Raw genomic sequence first — 19,092 nt, 5'->3', positions numbered from 1 at the left:
AAAGGTACGAAAGGAAAGCAGGGTTTCCAAAATCAAAACTTACATATTCACTCAACATATTATACGGCTTCAATCTAGGATGTTTTCTTTCCGAATCCGATCGAATATCTCCATGCACCCATCCACCTTCCAATCGACGACTTGCCCAAGCATCATGATAATGTTCACTAAACTTCTGTACCAATGAATTCAAATCATTATCCAAATGAACCACTGACGTATCAATAGGATTTGGATCATATTGTGGTTGATCTGGTGCTCCCGTCTGTCTTCCATAATAATCTTCATCGGTATTCTTTGACAAACTATAATCAGGTGGCAAAGCACACCCGATTGCAATTAAACATGGCAAAGCTTTGCCAAACAATTCCGGATCATAATCCATATTGCTAAGTGAATCGAAAATATTCGAAAATAGTAACATTGTAAGACGTTTCTCTTCATCCGATGAAGCACCATAAGATCCTTGTCCTTGTGTCGAGCCATAATATTTGGCACAACGATCAAAATGAAGTGTTAAAAGCTAAAAGTAAAAACAAGTCAAAAGTAAGATTTTGGTACCAATTTGTTTATAAAAAAAAAAACTGTGATGATCGATGATGAAATTAACCTGTTATGAGAAAATGGAAATTAGAATTGAAATTAAATAAAAATTATATTATTATTGAAATTAGTAAACAAATTATTTTGAGGAAAAAAAAACTGAAAATTTGTACCAAAAAATAAAAAAAAAGTTTTCCAAAAAACTGAAAAACCAGAATGTTTAAAAATCATGTTTGGATTAATGTTTTGATCAAAATAAAAATCCAAAAAAATAATTATGACATTGCCAGAAACAGTACTGATCAATCTAAATTTTAGCCCTTTTAAAAAAAAAAAAAAAATAAAAATCTTCTAAAAACTCTACCTTCTATTTAAAAAAAAAAAAAAAAACTTAGTTCCCAAAGAAGCAACTATTTAAATTGATCAGTATTATTTTTGACGTCAATTTTCAAAAACAATTGTATCTTACTCTTAAAGCCACTGTTGTGTACTCAGAAAGTTTCGAGACATCCACAGTCAACTTGCGTAAAAGTTTTAACAACATCGCAGGTTGCATCTGAGATGTCAGCGCAACAAGAAAATCTGATACAGCTTCTCGTTGACCTTTCGTCAACATACGATTTTTCGACAATCTATAAACCGTATGTAGCGTAGCATCCAATAAGCTTGCATAATTTTCAGCTTCATTATAAAACTTTGAATGTTTTATCAAAAGTGGCAGAATTGAATTGCCAATATAACGATTCATTGATAATGCCATATCACTCTCCGAACCATCACTCTTATCCAACATAGTAGCAGTTCGTAAATCTGGCAAGAAGGCATCTTCCAAAAGCCTATAGAAGAGTTCTTGCACTTCAATACCATAAACACGCTCCAAAAACAACACTATACTCTGTTTATTATTTGGCAACAAACCCGACGGCATATCTGACTTGGGTTTCTCTTCACCCGGTGCTGTTTGCGTTAGAGTAAATTTCAAACTTAAAACACCTTGAAGATCTTCAAGTGGCACCAGAGATCTCAAAATAGCTCTAGCCCTCAGCGATTCATTTTTGCCCTGTTCAATTACTGATGCATCTGGTGCACATCTGCCAAGAAGATCTACCAATGTACAATAGAAATTCAAGATAGCAGCACCAGTGTCAATGTAATCTTCATCTTCTTCGCCTTCGGGCAGGGGATGGGTAAAGTTGAGGCCAGCAATAGTACCTTCAGCTTCGTCTTGTAATTTGCAACGATCGGCAATTTTCTCGGACATCTTATTGGCCTCAACAATTGCTCGAAATAGACCTTCCCCTTCTCCTCTTAGAGCCGGCCCTAAACATTCTGGACGTCGGATAAGAAGACGAATGACAAGGTTAGCATTTTCTTCAACGCTTTCTCCATTTACCCATACGCAATAACGAAGGAAATCTAAATAACGTTCACCCTCAACTGGGTCCCAACCCAGATCTGGATATCCTTTTTCGACAAGTTCTGAGTTGCTTTGTAATCCACACCTGGATAGGTACACAGCAATTTTTTCCAAATAGTGTTCTCTAAGCGCCAGAGCTAATTCTGTGTTCTCCATTAAACTCGAGTATGCCACATCTAATGGTGTGGAACCGCGTAAGCTCGGACGAGCTAGCAGAATATTTGCATTATCTAACAGAAAATCAAAGTGATCGAACATGGCTTTTTGATTTTGACGGCCAGTTCGGCAGAAATAGCAAAGGAAACGACAACATGCCACAACCATTTCGTGGGATGTGTCTTTTTCTTTGGGCGGTGCACCTTCGGTGCCTTCACTTTGTGCCGGAGCATCACTTTGTGCTTGGGCACGACGTCCTAGAGTATTCATCATTACGGCCATAACGTTTTCATGAACCCTGAGTATGCGAATTAGATCAGGATGTTGGAAAAATGTAGCATTGTTAACTAATTTCCAAAGCCTCTTCCGCATGAGTTCTTCTTCTTCTTGACTCATTTGGACCGGAAGAAGGGCCCGAATTTGGCTCAAACCAACCCACATTTCAGCAACATCATCGCGGGCCTTACTGTTAATGACGTAAGTTTTTTCTAAGGCACGTACTAGCTCGCCAACTGTATCGTATTGACGAACTAGTAAGCTAAACATTTCTCTGACAAGTTTTGGATTTTCTATTTGTGACTCTTCAGCCCATTGTACTATTGTTTTGATGAGAACCTTGCGGAAGACCTCTTCGGGAGTTTTCTTTTCTGGTTCTTCAGGTTCTTTTGGACCTTCTTCGAGTTCTTTGACAGTGTTTATGAAGTTGAATATTTTTGTTATTGGTCCCGTTTTGATTTCTTCGATGGCATTAGCACCGTCTCCTTCTTCGGGCTCTTGTAGAGCATTTAGGGAAACTTTGTTCATTAGACTTTCATGGAAGTCGTAGAGACTTCCACGAAGATCAAGACCGCATGTACAGTTTTCTTGATCGTCAGGTTCGAGATTTTTGAAACATAAGATCTGATTCATTTGTTCTCGCGGTGGACAACGGAATTCCTTGGTCTTTTTGGCAGCAACGGCACTTGGAAGATCGGATTGTTTGATTTCAATGTAACGACGGAGCTGATCAGCTTGAAGGTCTCCAACGAAGTCGTGTGAGAAAGCTATGATACTTTCAACCCTGTGTCGCAGTTGGATGTCATATAAATGATGGAGTAGATAGCACATTTGCAGTTTGGCACCCTCGGCCATTTTCATCGTCAGAAGACCTTTACGGTGCTCATCTTTACCATCTGGAAGGTTAAGTGAATAATTTTGAGACTTACTTCTGGAGAAAGATGAAGATACAAACCTTTTTCGAAGGAACTGTCCCAGGTTTCTGGGTTAACCATCACGAGAAGCTTTTGAACATCTTCATCTGTTAGAACTCCAACCAAAAGAAGGCGATCCGTTAGTTTAATCAGTGGCCTGTGTAAAAAAAAAATCGATTTGCTTAATCAGGAAATCTTCTTGAGAAGTAAAACTTCAACTTACAAAAACAAATTTTCATTCGACCAACCAATCGGATCACGATTATGCACCTGATTCACTTCGACAGCCTCTTTTAAAGCCTCCATTACAAATTCACGGACAACTTCCAAGGGGAATTTCGGTGAATATAGCTGCTCGATCGTCGGGATGGGTTCACTGGAAGCACTTGGCGCTAAACCAATTGTTTGAGGGCTTGTGGGGGGACTGGATTGTTTTTGGTTTTTTTTTTTTTTTTGATAATGTACACAAGTGCAAAATGTGGGGGGCATATAAAAAGATTCAAATGCATCATAACATTAAGAATGAAAAGAGAGTAGTTAAAGTATAGGATAATGTTTTTTTGGAGGACCATCACCATGATTGTATAAAAAGAAGTGTTGAAAAGTGAAGTTTCTTTTTTTCGAGTTCAAAAATCAAATAAAAAATAGTTTTTTTTTTGAAAATGTTCTGTTTTTTTTTTTAGAGTGTGTTCTTTTGTATGGCAAAAATTATAAGAAAAAAAGCAAAAGTTCAAGGTCTTCAAGAGATAAGTTCTCAAAATTTTCATAATTAAAAAAAATATTTATTACATCAAGTAAAGCTTTTTCGTCGTTCCCATATGTATTCTTAGTCAGCCAAACGAGGCTTAAGTTTTTCTTTGAAGACTGTTTTTGGGAGGTATTAATTCTATGATTACTATTTTTTTAATCCAGTAAATATCTTAAACTAAGATGTTCACTGAACTAAGAAGTTCTGCGTGCTCAGGTTATTATTTTTGATAATTTAAATGGCGCCCGGGAAAGGATTTTCAGTTTAAAGCAACCAAAATAAAAAAAAAATATACTTATCTTGGTTCGAAAATTCGTTTTTGTGAAGGTATGGAAATTTTACATCAAACAAAATCTGTCATTATGTACGAAAGCTAAATTGGCACCCGGCCATAAACTTTCGTATGATATATCTACCTTCAGAAAAAAAAAGGGCTAAACTAATACAAATCGTGTCTACCTATCTATCAAATACCTAAATGGAGCCCAAGCCTGGCTCTTTAGTATCGAAAATAGTGGCGACCAGGCACGGACTTCCACGAACATAACAACCGACGCTTTAAAACTACTTTTCGACAGCTAATGATAAACTACACAAGTGGCTACTGAGCAAAGATCATTTGTTATTCAAATAAGTAAATGGCGCCCGGTTACGGAGTTCCGTATTATTTAACAACCACAACTTTTAAATCTACCTGTTTTTTGGCAACTTTATGTTAAACTAGTTAAATGGCGCCCAAGCAGTGAAAAAAGGGACCAGATCACGCATTTAAATGTACCTTCAAGAAAAAAAAAAAGAACAACAACTAATAAACTGTGTTTTTGGACACATTAATGTTAAACTACCTAATGGACTCCGGTGCAGATATCATATCTTTCGAAATAACTGGCGCCCAGGCACGGACTTATGGACAACGAAAACACCCAAACAGTGATCGTTGTTTTCGAAAGAAAGTGGCGCCAAGGCACGGACTTCAGTTGAAATCACAACTACGGCTTAATGTTAAACTACTTGAGTAGCACCCGCGCAAAGGGTCCAGACTTCCATGTTATTAGCAACCACGAGCTTTAAATTTTTTTACAGCAAAAAAAGAGCTGAACTAATTAACTACTTGTCATCAGCCAAATTTTAAACTAGTTAAGAGCGCCCAACCAGAGATCATTACTATCAAAATAAATGGCGCCCGAGTCGGGCCCGGATTATAAAAAATCAATAACTTTTAAATCTAGCTCCAGGAAAAAGAGCTGAACTAATGAATTGCTTTTAGACAGCTTAGTTTGTAACTTCTGAAGTGGCGCCCGGGCAAAGAATACTTCTGTCTTATATAACAGTACCGAGAAAAGGACTGAACTTATAAACTCCTTGTCTATAGATATAAAAGTAGCACCCGGGCAAAATTCATCACAACCGAAGTGGCGCCCGGGCACAAAATTTGTTGTTATATAATAATCACAAATTTTTAAGTGGCGCCGCCGCCGGTAACATTATTATTATATTGTTATATAAAATCGACCCTCAGGAAAAAAAATGCAATTATCAACAGCTAAGGTGGCGCCCGAGTAGAGATCAATAAAATTTATTGGAATAAAAGCTTTACTTGTGCCAAAAACCAAAAATAGAAAAAAAATTAATTCAATTAAAAAACCAAAAATCCAATCGAACTTTGAGAACAAACCAAGTTGATAGAAAATATTTCAAGGTAATTTTACTCACTCGTCAAAAAATATGAACAAGATGGTGGGCTTCATAGAAGTTCAAAGAATGTTTTAAAAAAAATATGTTTTACTTACGTTATTTCAGTCATTCTTAACTGTGGTCTAACGGACTCTGTTACCAGAGAACGCAATGAATGACACATCTCTTCATCTCCATACAGTTCCTTAAGTTCAGGACCCAGAGGTGTAATATATTCATTTTTGCAAACTTCCATAGTAGTTGCATGTGATTCCAAATGCAAAGCAATCAAAAGATCATAGAATCCTTGTCTCAATGGTCCACTCATGTATTCCGAACGAATAGCATAAAGAAGTTGTTTTTGATCGACATGTTGACACAAAGCATGTGCAGCTCGATAATTTGATTGGTAACATAAAGCTGCATACAGGGTTAAAGTGTGGGAATGGAAAGATAAACTCTTGTCCATTTCAATCAGTTCTAAAATATCTATGCAACGATCTTCCTCAGGGATGTGGAGAGCCAGCATTGAAACTGGATCTTCACACAGCATTGACCAACCACGGATATCGGAAAGTTTTAGAGCATGAACCTGCAAAGCTGTATTGGGAACTCGAGCCCATTGATGAGGCTTCAAACATTGCACCTTCAGACGAGGTGGTGATTGAGGATTAACGTGTTTGTCACTTGTTGGAAGAACAGCTGCTGAAAGTGGAAGAGTTGTTGGTGTCCTTCCCAATTCGATTTGAAGGATTTCCTTGCTAGTAGCTTCGACAAATATCGCCGGAAAGAGTTTTGTATCCGGCTCCATTAACCAACGATGAGAAGTTTCTTTACCTTCACAGGTAAATCTAATTATACCCGTTGCTGTATCGACAAAACATCCCACAAACATTCCCTGTGAAGCACCTTTTCCCGATGCATCCTGAGTGACTTCATTGAAGAGCTCATCAGCACGAACAACATAACAACTTTGACGATCAATATGTTCCATTATTTGCTCGTAGTAATCTTCAATAACTACAGAAGCACAACGGACTTTGGACTTGTTGAATTCTTTGCTGTGCAAATGATATTGTGTTGTCACCCAACCGACGTATACATGAGTTGGATCTTGTCCGGGGAAAATTCGGACTCCATAAAAGTATTCATTGATGAGTCTTAAGCAATCGGCATCGAACATTTCATTGCCGGAAGATTCCACTGATGGATTTCCTAAATTTCCACCACTCATTGCTTTTGGGCCAGCTTGACGTTCAGGAGCTGCTGGAGGTTGTACGCCACCACCTTGCTCGTTGGTCTAAAAGAAAAAAGAAAATCTTGAATACTGAAAGATTCAAAGCTTTTGAAACCCAAACTTACGTTTGTTACCCGAACTGTAGGATTTCGGGTTGTCATTTGGGAATTTACAACATTCCTTCCATGAGCAACAGTATTCCTCCTCTCCATTGGAGAAGTTTCCCTTGGCCTAACTTTGTCTTTACTTTGATCTCGGGACTTTTTGGAGAAAAATTTAAACGGACTTCTTCCACGTTTTTTCTTATCTTCAGCCTCGTCTAAACCATTCATCATGTCCAAGGCAGTTGTTGATCCTCGCATATTGTCAGACATACCGTCTTCAAATGTGATATTCCTTGTTAGTGAACCCTTTCGTGGGGGTCTTGACGGACCATTCATATTATCTTCGGCTTCAGTATTATCGTTATAATTTCTATTTAAACCCTTTATATCGTTCATTGTAAAACCACTCTTTAACATATGATCAACATGAGCAGCTTGTGATGGTTGAGGTTGCATAGCTTCTTGACTGTCTATCATAAGACGATATTGACGAATTTTGATTTCTTCCCAACGACGTGATTTTTCACTTTCACTATGAACCAAAGATTGATTTTAGATAATGGTACAATATAGAGTATTTTGATATTTACCTGATAAATTCACTCATACAAGTAACAGGAAGTGATAAACGCAAAAATTCCCAATTGGCTTTTTCCATTGTTTCGAATGTATTGTGTGAAATTTTCAAATGAGGTGGAGTATCTGCACCGCCAGGAATTCGAGTAACATCAATACGACAATCGGGCATTTCTTCGGTATTTTCGAATATTGGCTGATCCTTAGTGTACCAATGTGTAACAGGACGTCGCATGTTGCTAGAAGAATTAAACATATTTATTTAATTTCTATTGATCACTGACAATAGGACACATGAGGCTATTGGTTTTTAAAACACTCAGTCGGGACCGAAATTCTGTCTCTATGCCCTTAATTTTTAAGGACCAACACTAATTACACTGGTCGGCAAAAAATTAAAAAAAGTCGGGAGCAAGAACTTTATAAGGTAATTTTGATTGACTTTAGTGTGCTGAATTTGTTTTGAAACTGTTTACAGATTTTTGCTATCACGTCTAGTTTTTGAGCTATACTCATCACTATTTTTGCTATAAAGCTTCAAAAACTAATTGAGTTTTTTTTTATGTTTAGTCAAAAATATATATTTTCCGTAATATGTTGCTCTTTATAAGTCCAAATCAGAAGACGCAAGATGGAATTTGATTCAAAAAACCATTCATTACTTTGAAAAAAATAATCAAGATTTTGAGATATCTATCATAAATTTCTTTTTTCAATATCTTTGAGAAAAAAAATTGTTTTGAAAAAATATAAATACCTTTAGGACGTGTTAATATGGCGTTTTGAGATTGCATAAGTAGTTTTACAAAAAAAAAAATTAACGGTGATGTAATTCGATGTCAAATGTACCCAAAAAAAACGCGTTTTTGACCTATTAATATTCAATTATTTCAAAAACGTGACGTGCCAGTGAAATTTTGACTTCAGATTCGGACTCAGCACACAAAATTCCTCTCGAAAAGTAGTGTTTGGTTCTTGCTCTATATCCGTTGCCGACCAGTGTTATGCACGGAGAAAACAAGAGAACCTAAAAATATGATGATGCTCACTTTAAATCCCAGTTTGAATCAATAAAAAAAATTTGAATCCGCTTAAAAAATTCTTCATTTAATTTTAATAGGAATTCTCATCATTAGAAAACTGACTAAAAATGTAATGATTCTTTATTAATTCTATGTGCATACGTTGGAAAACGAGGTGAATATGATAAAAATTAAAATAAAAATAAATTATTAGTGCAATTTATAATTGCAACATGAAATCTTACGGTTTTTCAGTAATTAAAGTGTAAATTTTAATAAATAGGCCAAAATGTTAAATAATGATAAAAAAAATTTTCGAATTCAAGCTTTTTTCATTTTTTGCATTTTCCGAGAAAATGTACTATAGTGTGAGTGCACTAATGTAAATTTTTTCTTTCACCATCTAAAAGTAGATATTTCAACGAACAAAATGCCCACCGACTTTTTGAAAAAAAAGCTGATATTTTGACACGTGAATTTTCGATTGAAAATTAGGGTGTTTTTTTATATTAAGTCAAAATAAGGTGAAAAAATAAATATTTTAAATCAAATAAATTACAGTGTATTTGGACATAATAAGGGGATCGGGTCAAAATTCTGGCTTCAAAATTCTGCTTTTCAAAATTCTGCTTTTTCAGCGAAAATTCTGTTTTTCAAAATTCTGCTTTTTTTCTATTCTGTTTTTCAAAATTCTGCTTTTTAAAATTCTGCTTTTCAAAATTCTGCCAGCATTATATTTGAACAAAAAAATTCTGCTAATTCTGTTTTTTTTGTATGGCATATGCGCTGGCTAAAGAAAAATACACCTCATTAATGTAATTAAACATTGGTACTTTCCTAAATTTTTTTATTTAAGTGTCGCAAATATTTTTTGAAATGCATATACTGACTTTCTTTGAAATAAAATATGTATACTAATTGGAACCGATGTTGTATATTCCTTTTCTTATTCAAATTTTTGAATATTCATCTTTATTTGATAAATTAATAAATTTTTAGTTATTTTCGGAAATGTTTAATATTAAAAACCTTTTCTTAATATTTTCAAATGTATTCATTTATAAAACAAAAATTAATTCGCATTTAAAAAATGCCAAATTATGTAGGTAAGTAATCAAATAAGCAGATAATTTTTTCAAAAAGATGATTTTACAGAATTCTGCAAAAAATTAAAAAAGGGTTTGGAAAATGTTAAAAAGCGCGCGCTTTTTAACATTTTCCAAACCCTTTTTTAATTTTTTGCAGAATTTTGAAAAGCAGAATTATGAAAAGCAGAATTTTGAAAAACAGAATTTTGAAAAACAGAATTTTAAAAAGCAGAATTTTGAAAGCAGAATTTTGTAAAGCAGAATTTTGAAAGCAGAATTTTGACAAAAGAATTTTGACCCCGGCAGAATTTTGACCCCAACCCTATGTAAGTTTTCACAAAATTTCGTACAAAAAAAATTGAAAAAGATAAAAATAAAAAACCAAAAACTCGTTTTTTTAATTTTTCACCTAAATTTTGAGGTTATGTGAAAAAATTATACTTTTTTCCATAGGACTTGTAGTTTTGCCGGAAATCGAGATATACCATTTCTTACCATTAAAAACTCAACCCACCCACTTCCCAAAATCGGCTCGCCCGTAATTTATTTTTCCTTTCATTTTTTTCATATTCATCTCTTTTTCCAATGCGTTTCGTTCTACTATGATTTTTTTGTTTTCAAAAATTATTCACCCTGGGCTAAAAATTGGGATATGCACTAAAAAAAATTGTTTGAAAGCTACATAGCTATGTACCGGCAAAAGGAAAAAAATTAAAAAGGAATTTCTTTTAAAATGTCTCCACTGGTCTTATCAAACCGGATGTTCACTTTTTAAACTTAAAATTGAAATACAAAGTGACTGAGGGAGAGCCACAAAATTAAATTTTGCACAACCAATTCGTATTTAACAAATTAAAATTTTGTAGGTACATCGAAAAAAAAAAATTAGGTAAATGACAAATGGGTGAAACTCTCCAACCTTTTTAATTACCACTTTTCTCGCCTTATGACTTTTCTTGGCATCTAGCAATTTTTTTATACAAAAATGTGTTTTTTTTATAAAAATATTTTTTTCATTTCGGATCGAGATTCTTTGAAAATTAAAAAATGTACTTATTAACAAAACTTAAAGGGCTGCAAATCATCTTTGAATGGATGTGTTCCTTAATCCTCCAGTTTTTCGAAACTTTTTTTTATCAAAAGTGGTCATTTAAAAAGTCATCTTGTAACAAAACAGTTAAAAATTGGACACTTTTTGGTGTTAACTTAAACGTACCGTAGAAAAAGTCTAAATTAACAAATGTGAACTTAATACCTACAATCCTACATAACTTCATGTATTTTACCTACCCATTTCAATGTCTAGACATTTTAGACAAAAGTACGTCATTATCCCTAAAACGACTCTTCCTACATAAAAAATTAAACTCCTTTACCGTCCCTTAACTTAAGTGATATTTGTCCCCCAGTGCTATTTGACATTAGAAAAATATCAAAAATTAAAAGAAAAAGTCCAATATATGTATAAACTCCCGTAGGTATACAAAAAAAAACCGTTGTTTTGCAAAATTCTCAAAAAAAAAAAGTTCAAAAAAGACTTATTCCAAAAAAATTAACTTACACACAGAATGGTTCGTAACCCTCTTGCAAACCACAAGTGGTAAAGAACTTCAAAGAATCAACATCTTGTCCATAAATCAATCGAGCCTTTTGACCAACCTATTTTAAATAAATAAAGTTAATTTTTTTTTAATTCAAAAGTTATTATTAATTTCGGTCTCCTTACACCCAAAGTACAAGCTGGAACAAAACCAACTCCATCAGCTGTAACATCAGCAAAAGTCGTTTCACCACCTAATGCATCCATCAAAAGTTCACCATTCAATGAGAAACCTTAAAAAAAACGCATTATAAATATTAAATTAAAATTAAATTTAAGGCCTACAAAAAAGCTAATATAAAATATTTTTTTTTACAAAAAAAAGTTAACACTATAAAAAATATTAATAAGCGAAAAACGCATGCTGTTTTTTGTTATGAAAACTTTGTCGAAAATATTTCAGAATCAGTATTGTTTTCATGAATTTTTGATTTTATTTAAAAAAAAAAAAAAGCTAAAAATTTCTATTCAAAAAAATGATTTAGTATTTAGTGCAATTTATTCGTGGATTAGTTAATAGTCGGTGAATAGATTAGATAAAAAATTAATAAACACCAAGGTTTTTTAGTCAAAAATGTGTCTGTTTCAAACCTTTTTGAATTTTTTTTTATATATGTATATATTTTTTTTTGTGTTGGGACAGAATTACTCCATTGTCAAAATAGAAGCACATAAATGCATGTTTATTTTTGTGTTTTGTTTAAAGACGAACATTGAATACGATATTGGTTAAAAAAATGTATATGTAGGTTTTTTTTTCTTATTTTTTTAATAAAATGTATCACTGCAGGATATCAATGATTTCGATACTTTTGTGTTCAAAAAACGAAAAAATAAATCAAATAAAAATGAAATGCAAACGTTTTTTTGGGAAAAAAAATCCGTTTTTGGCGTACCAATTTTTTGTACTTATCTATAATAAAAAGCAAAATATTGAATTCGAAGTGGAAAAAAGAAGGGTTGCATAAGAACTGTTGTAGATATTTTTTTTTTGTAAGGAAATAATACTAAGCAGGATACGAAAAAAAAACGCCTCATAACTATTTTTTTTTTTTTAATATCTAATAAAACAAAACTTTGACTCTTACTAATATTGTGATCAGCGAGATCGAGAAACACACCGACGATATCACCAGGTCCACATTGTTTACCAAAGGACTCACTTGTCCCGCCAAAGACTTTCTCTTCCTATAATTTGATGGTTGAACGAAATTGTGCGGAAAAAATTTGTTTGGCACATTAAATATAATTTTTATCAATTTTTTTGTTTGTTTTTTAAACGTTGAAAACCCTATATTTTGAAATATACGTATTTTGCTTTTTTTGAAGAAGATATATATTTGTATATGCAAACTGACCTACTACAAAGTTAGACACAAAATTTCATATTTTTTCGCAGGATTATTACAGTCGTTGAATTAATAAATTAAATATAAAAAAAAAACAATCGAGTTATATAAATATGTAAGAGAAAAAAAAAAACGTTTACAGAAAAATTATTTAAACACAAATCAACTATAAATGTAGATGCGATTTTTTTTTTTGCTTTTTGCGATTCTTACTTATAGTTTGTTCCTTGACGTCTATAAAACAACCAATTACGTCGCCTGCTTCATAGCGAACACCAAAATGTTCAATCGAACCTCCATGCACCTTAGTAACCTGTTTACATTACGTGTTGATAATTTTTTTTTAAATTACGTTTAAATTTTTTTTTAACAAAAAAAAATAATCCAATAGAACTTTTGAAAATCATAAATTTTCTAGGCGTATCTCTATAGCGACCGTTAAGTTCCAAAATGACCCTTTTTCTCTCTCTAAAAACAAAAAATAAAACAAAAACTCAAAAAAAAAGCTTACATTGTGTCCATCGAAAGCCCAACTGCAATCGTCACTGCCCAACATTGCTCCTGGATGACAATCGGCACGGGCCCATCCAACTCGCATTGGACCTGATGTCAAAACTTCGAATTCGAAATACCATTTGCCCGATGTGACAGCATAGTTTTTCTCCACTCGATATGTCCTGAAGGCCGCGAATTTTAAACGAAGGGCTTCAGCTAAGAGAGCTTCATTGCCTTCTCCAGTTGGTGGGTCAAGTACATATCCATAAACCAAAAGTGTTCGAACAGTTTCTGAAGCTGTATCACGATTAGCCTTCTTAATAGCTTCATCGACTTTGGAATATGGAACCAAATGAGGACTTCGATGGTTTTCCGAGTCTTCATTCAAGCCATAAGTCCAGCCTTGCTGAATTCTCTCCTTAGCCCAAAGGTTATGGGTATTTTCAGCTAATTGATCAACCAATTCTTCCAATTTCGGTGTCAAAGTCACAGCACTTAGGTCCAACGGAGCTGGCTTATAGCCGTTTGCTTGCATGAAAATTTCATTTGGCAAACGTACCGGTCGGATTCTAGCTGGTGGCTTATCCATTGTGATGTAGTAACCCAAAGATATGATAGTTCTGTTGAACAAAAAAAACTTTTATCCTAGAACCGAAAATTTTCAAAAAAAAAAAACCTACTTCAATGTTTGTACAGCAAGTTGACTATCATAACGTTTTTCAGCTGGTGGAAGTTTCTCAAATTGCGTCAAACATGGATGTATACGATGATAATCATCGCGATGTTCACCCCACGACCAGCCCGATTCGATTTTATTCAAAGCCCACATTTCGTGTATGTTTTCAGCTAATTTCTCCTTGATCGAGTCAACGGAAGATGGAAGAGATACACCTGACGTATCAACTGGATTTGGTACGAAAGCAGTGTCATCCTCTATCATCCATGGACCAGCAAGGACATTTTTATTTAAATTTCCAAAATAGAAACACGGATCGAGACTTAAAATTTGATGGGGCATTAGACATTGTACGAGTGGGGAGAATCCAACTGGTGGAGGGTATTTCAAACGACCATGATCTCCACCGAATAGGAAACGACAACTAGAATTTTTAAGTTTGAATTAAGTTTTGAGTAGGGATTGTTCAAGACAAACCTTAGTTTTGATGAACAACTCATAACAGGGAAGAACATTCCATCTAAATTGAAGCCTCTGAAGCTTCCTCTAACTTTCATGCCGTTGAAAGAAAATGTGATAATTGGTACTGCCAAGTCAAGGGCTACACCGATAACATCTCCTTTCCTAATAAATGGTTCTTCTGGAAGATTTTCAACAATTTGGGTTTTTCGACCTCCAGTCCAGAAGTAAGCTCCGTCAAAACCGAAGGAGTAAAGATCGTCACCAACTCCATTACCACCCCATTTCTTACCTCCGCCAGGGTATGGTACATAGCTGGAAAATAATTAAGAATTTAGAAAATAATCAAAAATTACTTGTTTAGCGCGATTTTTTTTAACGGAACTACAATGCTTCGGGCATTACCAAAAATTGCTTTTTCGCAGAATTATCTCCGCACCACGGTCATATAATACTTATCCGCCGAACCGATTTTGCCAAGTTGTTTACGGCTATGGCCAAATGAGCAAGGGTTTTTCAAAAAAAAAATTGAGACAACTGTGCAGTTGACTGTTCCCCCCAATTTCGGAACTGAGAAATCGATTGGCATCGATTTATCGGTACCACTTCGAACAAAATTTTTTTCGGAAGTTTTTTCAATAATTTTAAGCATTTTGCCCGGTTTAAAGTCATTTTTCTTGTTTATATTGCTATTTATTCGACACAATCGTTGTTTACTACCAGCATAAAACAAATAAACAATTTTATGCAATTTATTTAACAATTTATCAAGTTTTTGTTGAAAAAATTCAAAAAATTTGGATTTTTTTGCATTGTTATCGTTTTATTATGTTTTAGTGGAGTAACTAAAGCAAATTACAGATTATAATCTTTGAAGAGTCATAGCTTTAAAGTTTAAAACCATTAGACCAAGAGAGAAGATTTCAAGCTTCAACCATTGGATTTTGTTTAAGCTTTTAAACTGTGTTACATAATTTTTGTAGAAAATATTTCGTTAAATTGACGATTTTTGAAGAGCCAAATCTTGGAAACCATTAGACACACCATTAAGCTAAAATTTATTTAATATTGTAATCTCGACTGTATAGGTAAAGTTATTTTAAGTCAACTCAAAATACTTCGCGATATATGTAGGTAAGGGCATGTTACAAAAAAGACCCAATTTTTGGAATAAATTAAGGGTACCTGCCATACAACCGTTTTGTTTTTTTTTTTTTTGTTTCTGAATATCTTGTAGAAGACAAACCCGGTTTCAACGAAAATTTTTATGCAAAAGTGTTTAAGTAACAAAAATATTAAAATTTTCGAAAATTAACAGCTGAAGCGAAACGAAATTTTCCATACAAAATTTCGTTAACGAAATCTTGAAATTAAATTTGTTTTGGTTTTGCTTTAAGACTTATTTTCAGTTTTTTGAAAACGGGTTATGACTAGACATTTTTGTCAACGTCATTTTCTGAACCAAAATTTAGACAGGCAAGTAAATCGAGTTAGAGATCGAAAGATTTATTTTTGACAGTTAACCAATCAGAAAAGTGAAACTTGACTAAATATTTAGTCCCTAACAAAATATCTTATCTTAACATAATATTTTGAAAATTGAAATAAAATAGTACTTTAAGAAAAGCCAAACTATCTTATATCATATTTTAATGATTTTTAATGGAAGGCAGCTTTGCTTTACCTTTTCAGACGAGGTATACCTAAGCTTCAAAACCGCGTTAAATAATTTTCGCAAAAAAATAGTCTTTATGAGCTTAAAAAAAATTTAAAAACTCGAATATTTTGCATTGCACATCTGACAAAGTCTGCAAACTAAGAATGTGCAGCGAACAGGGTTGAGAATGAAGAAGCTCAGAAATGGACTACGCAAATGACTCAGAAGTTGGCTATGAAATATCGCCAAAGAAGTTTGGAAGGTGCTGAAAGTAAGTTTAAATTGGTTAAAGATTGTTTTCTAATCAAAAATTCGAAGCTATATGATCTGCTACAATATTTAAAAAGAAAAACCTAAAATCAGGTTTTTAATTCAGCTCTTTCGTTTTAAAGATATTCTTAACCCAAAGTTGATTTAAATTAATTTTTTTACTATAATGCTTCAGTAGTTATACTAAATATGTACCAAATAATTTAGGAAGTAATGAATTCAAGTTCAAAAAATTCTTTTTTAAGTATAAGTTCAAGAAAAATTATTAATTTTTGTTAAAAAAAACTTCCGAGTTGAAATAAAATTTTTAAAACCATGTCCACCTTGTAAAATCAACCACACAAACTGTAATTTAATGTTTCCGATTAATACAATTTATCAAAAATTCACTGAAAAAGTAGTTTCCATTCATATGAACACTAAAAAGGCAACCTAAAACTTTCTCGGTCTTCAAATAAACAACTGCACCAAATATCAGAACTACCGGATTTTAGGAACGGTCTTATATAAAGGGTTAATGAACTCTTTTGAATTATGAATCTTACCCAGCAGTATTGGCCCAACCAATTCTAAGATGCGGCATCATGTGTGTTGTCCGTTCAATATGATCCATAGTGACTTCAAAATACCATTTCTGATACATAGCAGAACCTTCAACTCTTCCAACAAAAATATTTGGTCGAATACTAGAAATTAAATTATTATAAAAAGTTACAAAAAGTCTTAAATAATCAAAACCAACCTCGCAACATGATCAACCAGCTGGGTTTGTAGAAGTAAATTTTTACCAGGCAACAAATAGTCACAGATATTATTCTGAGACGATCTCACTGCCACACCATTACCAACGCACAGTGAACACAATACATCAAGAACCTTTGGATCTCTTCCATGCTTTTCCAACAAAGATATAATAACTTTAATATGTTCATCTCTCATCATATTCAAAGCTTCTGGCGAATCAATCAACACACAATGAAGTACATCCAACATTCCGGAACCTTCACTAGATGCCTGCGATCCCAATCGAGAAAAAAGCCAATTCAAACGATTGCTATTGGCAAATTGAGCACAATTTGTATGATTGCCTTTGATAATGGCTGCCAAAAGTTGATACAAATACGTCGATATTAAATCCCAACTTTGACCAATTTCATCACTGGCAAGAAAACTTGCCAAGAAGCCTTGCGATGTGATGATGTTAATTTTATCAATAGCCTCTAGAATGAGATTTAGGACGCCCTCTTCTTGGAACAGATCTTGACGATTTCTCAAGGCTCGGAATTTGTTTTGTTTCTCTTCGTGTTCCATATCGTCTTCGGGCTGGGAGAAGTAATTGATCAAATCTTCCAGACACATAACCATTTCGCCAAGATTGACTTTTTGGAAGAATATCGAATGCCTTCGGTTCGATTGTAAAGTTTCTAGGCCACTAGAAGAAAAAAAAAATATACCATTAAACCCTTGTTTTTAAAAGACCTTTTATTGAAACTTACTTAATAAACTGCGTAAACAAACTACTGCACTTTCGAATAACTCGAGCAGTTTTTGATTCTTCTTCTTGCGATCGCGAAAAGTCTAAGCAATCGTCCATTTTTCCTTCTTCGTGTAGAATGGCTTGTTTCTCTTCGACTTTTCCCACACCTTTTTTCTTTGTCTCATAGCTTTTATAACTGAGCCATAAGCTTGACTCACAATGCTGAACAATAACTGTTGTATCACCATATTTGATAATTGGAGCTCCAATAATTTCCAAATCCTTATCTTCGAGGACAACTTTTTGATCGTCTTTTTCTTGTCTTAGACAGAAAGTTGTTGAAGCAATTGTTGCATCTTCTTTTTTAACCTTTTTTGAAAAGAATGTTAGGTTATTTTTAAATCTCAAAATTTGTTTTCAAATAACTTACCAAATTCAATTCATTATTCTCATTTACACCTAAATATCTGCCAGTTGTAATGTGTCTTATTCTCATCGGATGTAACCAATTTATAAAACCACCAGTCCATTTTGTTCTTGCCAATTCTAGTCTCCAAAGTGATCGAGCTTGGGACATTACAGAACCTCCTTCATAAACCACAATACTAAAACAAATGGTGTTAAATAACTTTGTTTTGTAGAAGAAGTAATAAATTTATATACTTTTGACCAGCTTCTCGACCCCAAGTACTTGGTATCGTAAGACACTCATCACCACCATGAAAGAATCTCAAGACATCACCACCAAAAACATAACCAACATACTTCATACGAGATATACCAGTACCATAGGGTTGCACCGACCAATGGGTAACATGGAAGCTTGCATTTACAATCGATTGTTCATTTTCCTTAGTTGTGTGCTGGAAATCAGAAAAAAATTAAATTAATAGTATTTCGCGATATTATTAGCTTCTAATTTCAGTAGTTCAGATATATTTTATATAAATAGACAAAATGGTAAAGAAACAAGGGGGAGATTTTTTTTTTTTAATTTTTCATCAAGAAAACCCAGAATTCCGAAAGCCCAGAGTCAAGATTCCCGAAAACCCAGAATTCCGAAAATTCAAAATCCCGAAAATCCACAATAATCTGCAAATCCAAAATTCAGAAAGGCCAAAATCCAGAAAATATAACAGAAAAAGTAAAAAACTTTTCAAATTTTGGGTTTCGTTGATTTTGGATTTTCGGGATTTTGGGTTGTCGGGATTTTGAGTTTTCGGTATTTCGTGTTTCAGGATTTTGGCCCCTATACGGAAAAAACGGAACTATGGTCTGGAGAGATTATATTTTTACTCGGCGAATTTTTCTGCTTTTGGGGGGCTTGGTAAAAACTATTTTAAGGCTCTCAGAC

The 19,092-nt window shown here is 33.7% G+C and overlaps 1 protein-coding gene across 12 annotated transcripts in view; it reads right to left on the bottom strand.

Annotated features, from left to right (window-relative positions):
- Nucleotides 1-19,092, bottom strand: part of LOC129920266 (ryanodine receptor) — a 59,707-nt gene that overhangs the window by 20,308 nt on the left and 20,307 nt on the right. For 6 of the 12 annotated variants that reach the window (XM_056001558.1, XM_056001561.1, XM_056001560.1 and 3 more), the window contains exons 6-23: nucleotides 18,402-18,601; nucleotides 18,169-18,343; nucleotides 17,758-18,107; nucleotides 17,004-17,693; nucleotides 16,807-16,947; nucleotides 14,353-14,649; nucleotides 13,880-14,299; nucleotides 13,216-13,819; nucleotides 12,918-13,017; nucleotides 11,482-11,588; nucleotides 11,317-11,414; nucleotides 7,660-7,884; nucleotides 7,091-7,601; nucleotides 5,845-7,028; nucleotides 3,530-3,730; nucleotides 3,348-3,463; nucleotides 1,013-3,288; nucleotides 44-523 (exon numbers count right to left, since the gene is read on the bottom strand). In XM_056001558.1, the coding sequence (XP_055857533.1) occupies nucleotides 44-523; nucleotides 1,013-3,288; nucleotides 3,348-3,463; nucleotides 3,530-3,730; nucleotides 5,845-7,028; nucleotides 7,091-7,601; nucleotides 7,660-7,884; nucleotides 11,317-11,414; nucleotides 11,482-11,588; nucleotides 12,918-13,017; nucleotides 13,216-13,819; nucleotides 13,880-14,299; nucleotides 14,353-14,649; nucleotides 16,807-16,947; nucleotides 17,004-17,693; nucleotides 17,758-18,107; nucleotides 18,169-18,343; nucleotides 18,402-18,601 (8,175 nt within the window). Of the gene's footprint in view, nucleotides 1-43; nucleotides 524-1,012; nucleotides 3,289-3,347; nucleotides 3,464-3,529; nucleotides 3,731-5,844; nucleotides 7,029-7,090; nucleotides 7,602-7,659; nucleotides 7,885-11,316; nucleotides 11,415-11,481; nucleotides 11,589-12,443; nucleotides 12,544-12,917; nucleotides 13,018-13,215; nucleotides 13,820-13,879; nucleotides 14,300-14,352; nucleotides 14,650-16,806; nucleotides 16,948-17,003; nucleotides 17,694-17,757; nucleotides 18,108-18,168; nucleotides 18,344-18,401; nucleotides 18,602-19,092 lie in introns of all 12 variants that reach the window. The other 6 variants (XM_056001568.1, XM_056001569.1, XM_056001571.1 and 3 more) reach the window with 3 other exon arrangements.

This window comes from Episyrphus balteatus, chromosome 4 (assembly GCF_945859705.1).
Source record: "Episyrphus balteatus chromosome 4, idEpiBalt1.1, whole genome shotgun sequence".
Lineage (NCBI taxonomy): Eukaryota > Metazoa > Arthropoda > Insecta > Diptera > Syrphidae > Episyrphus > Episyrphus balteatus.
This window is presented reverse-complemented; position numbering and strand designations above follow the sequence as displayed.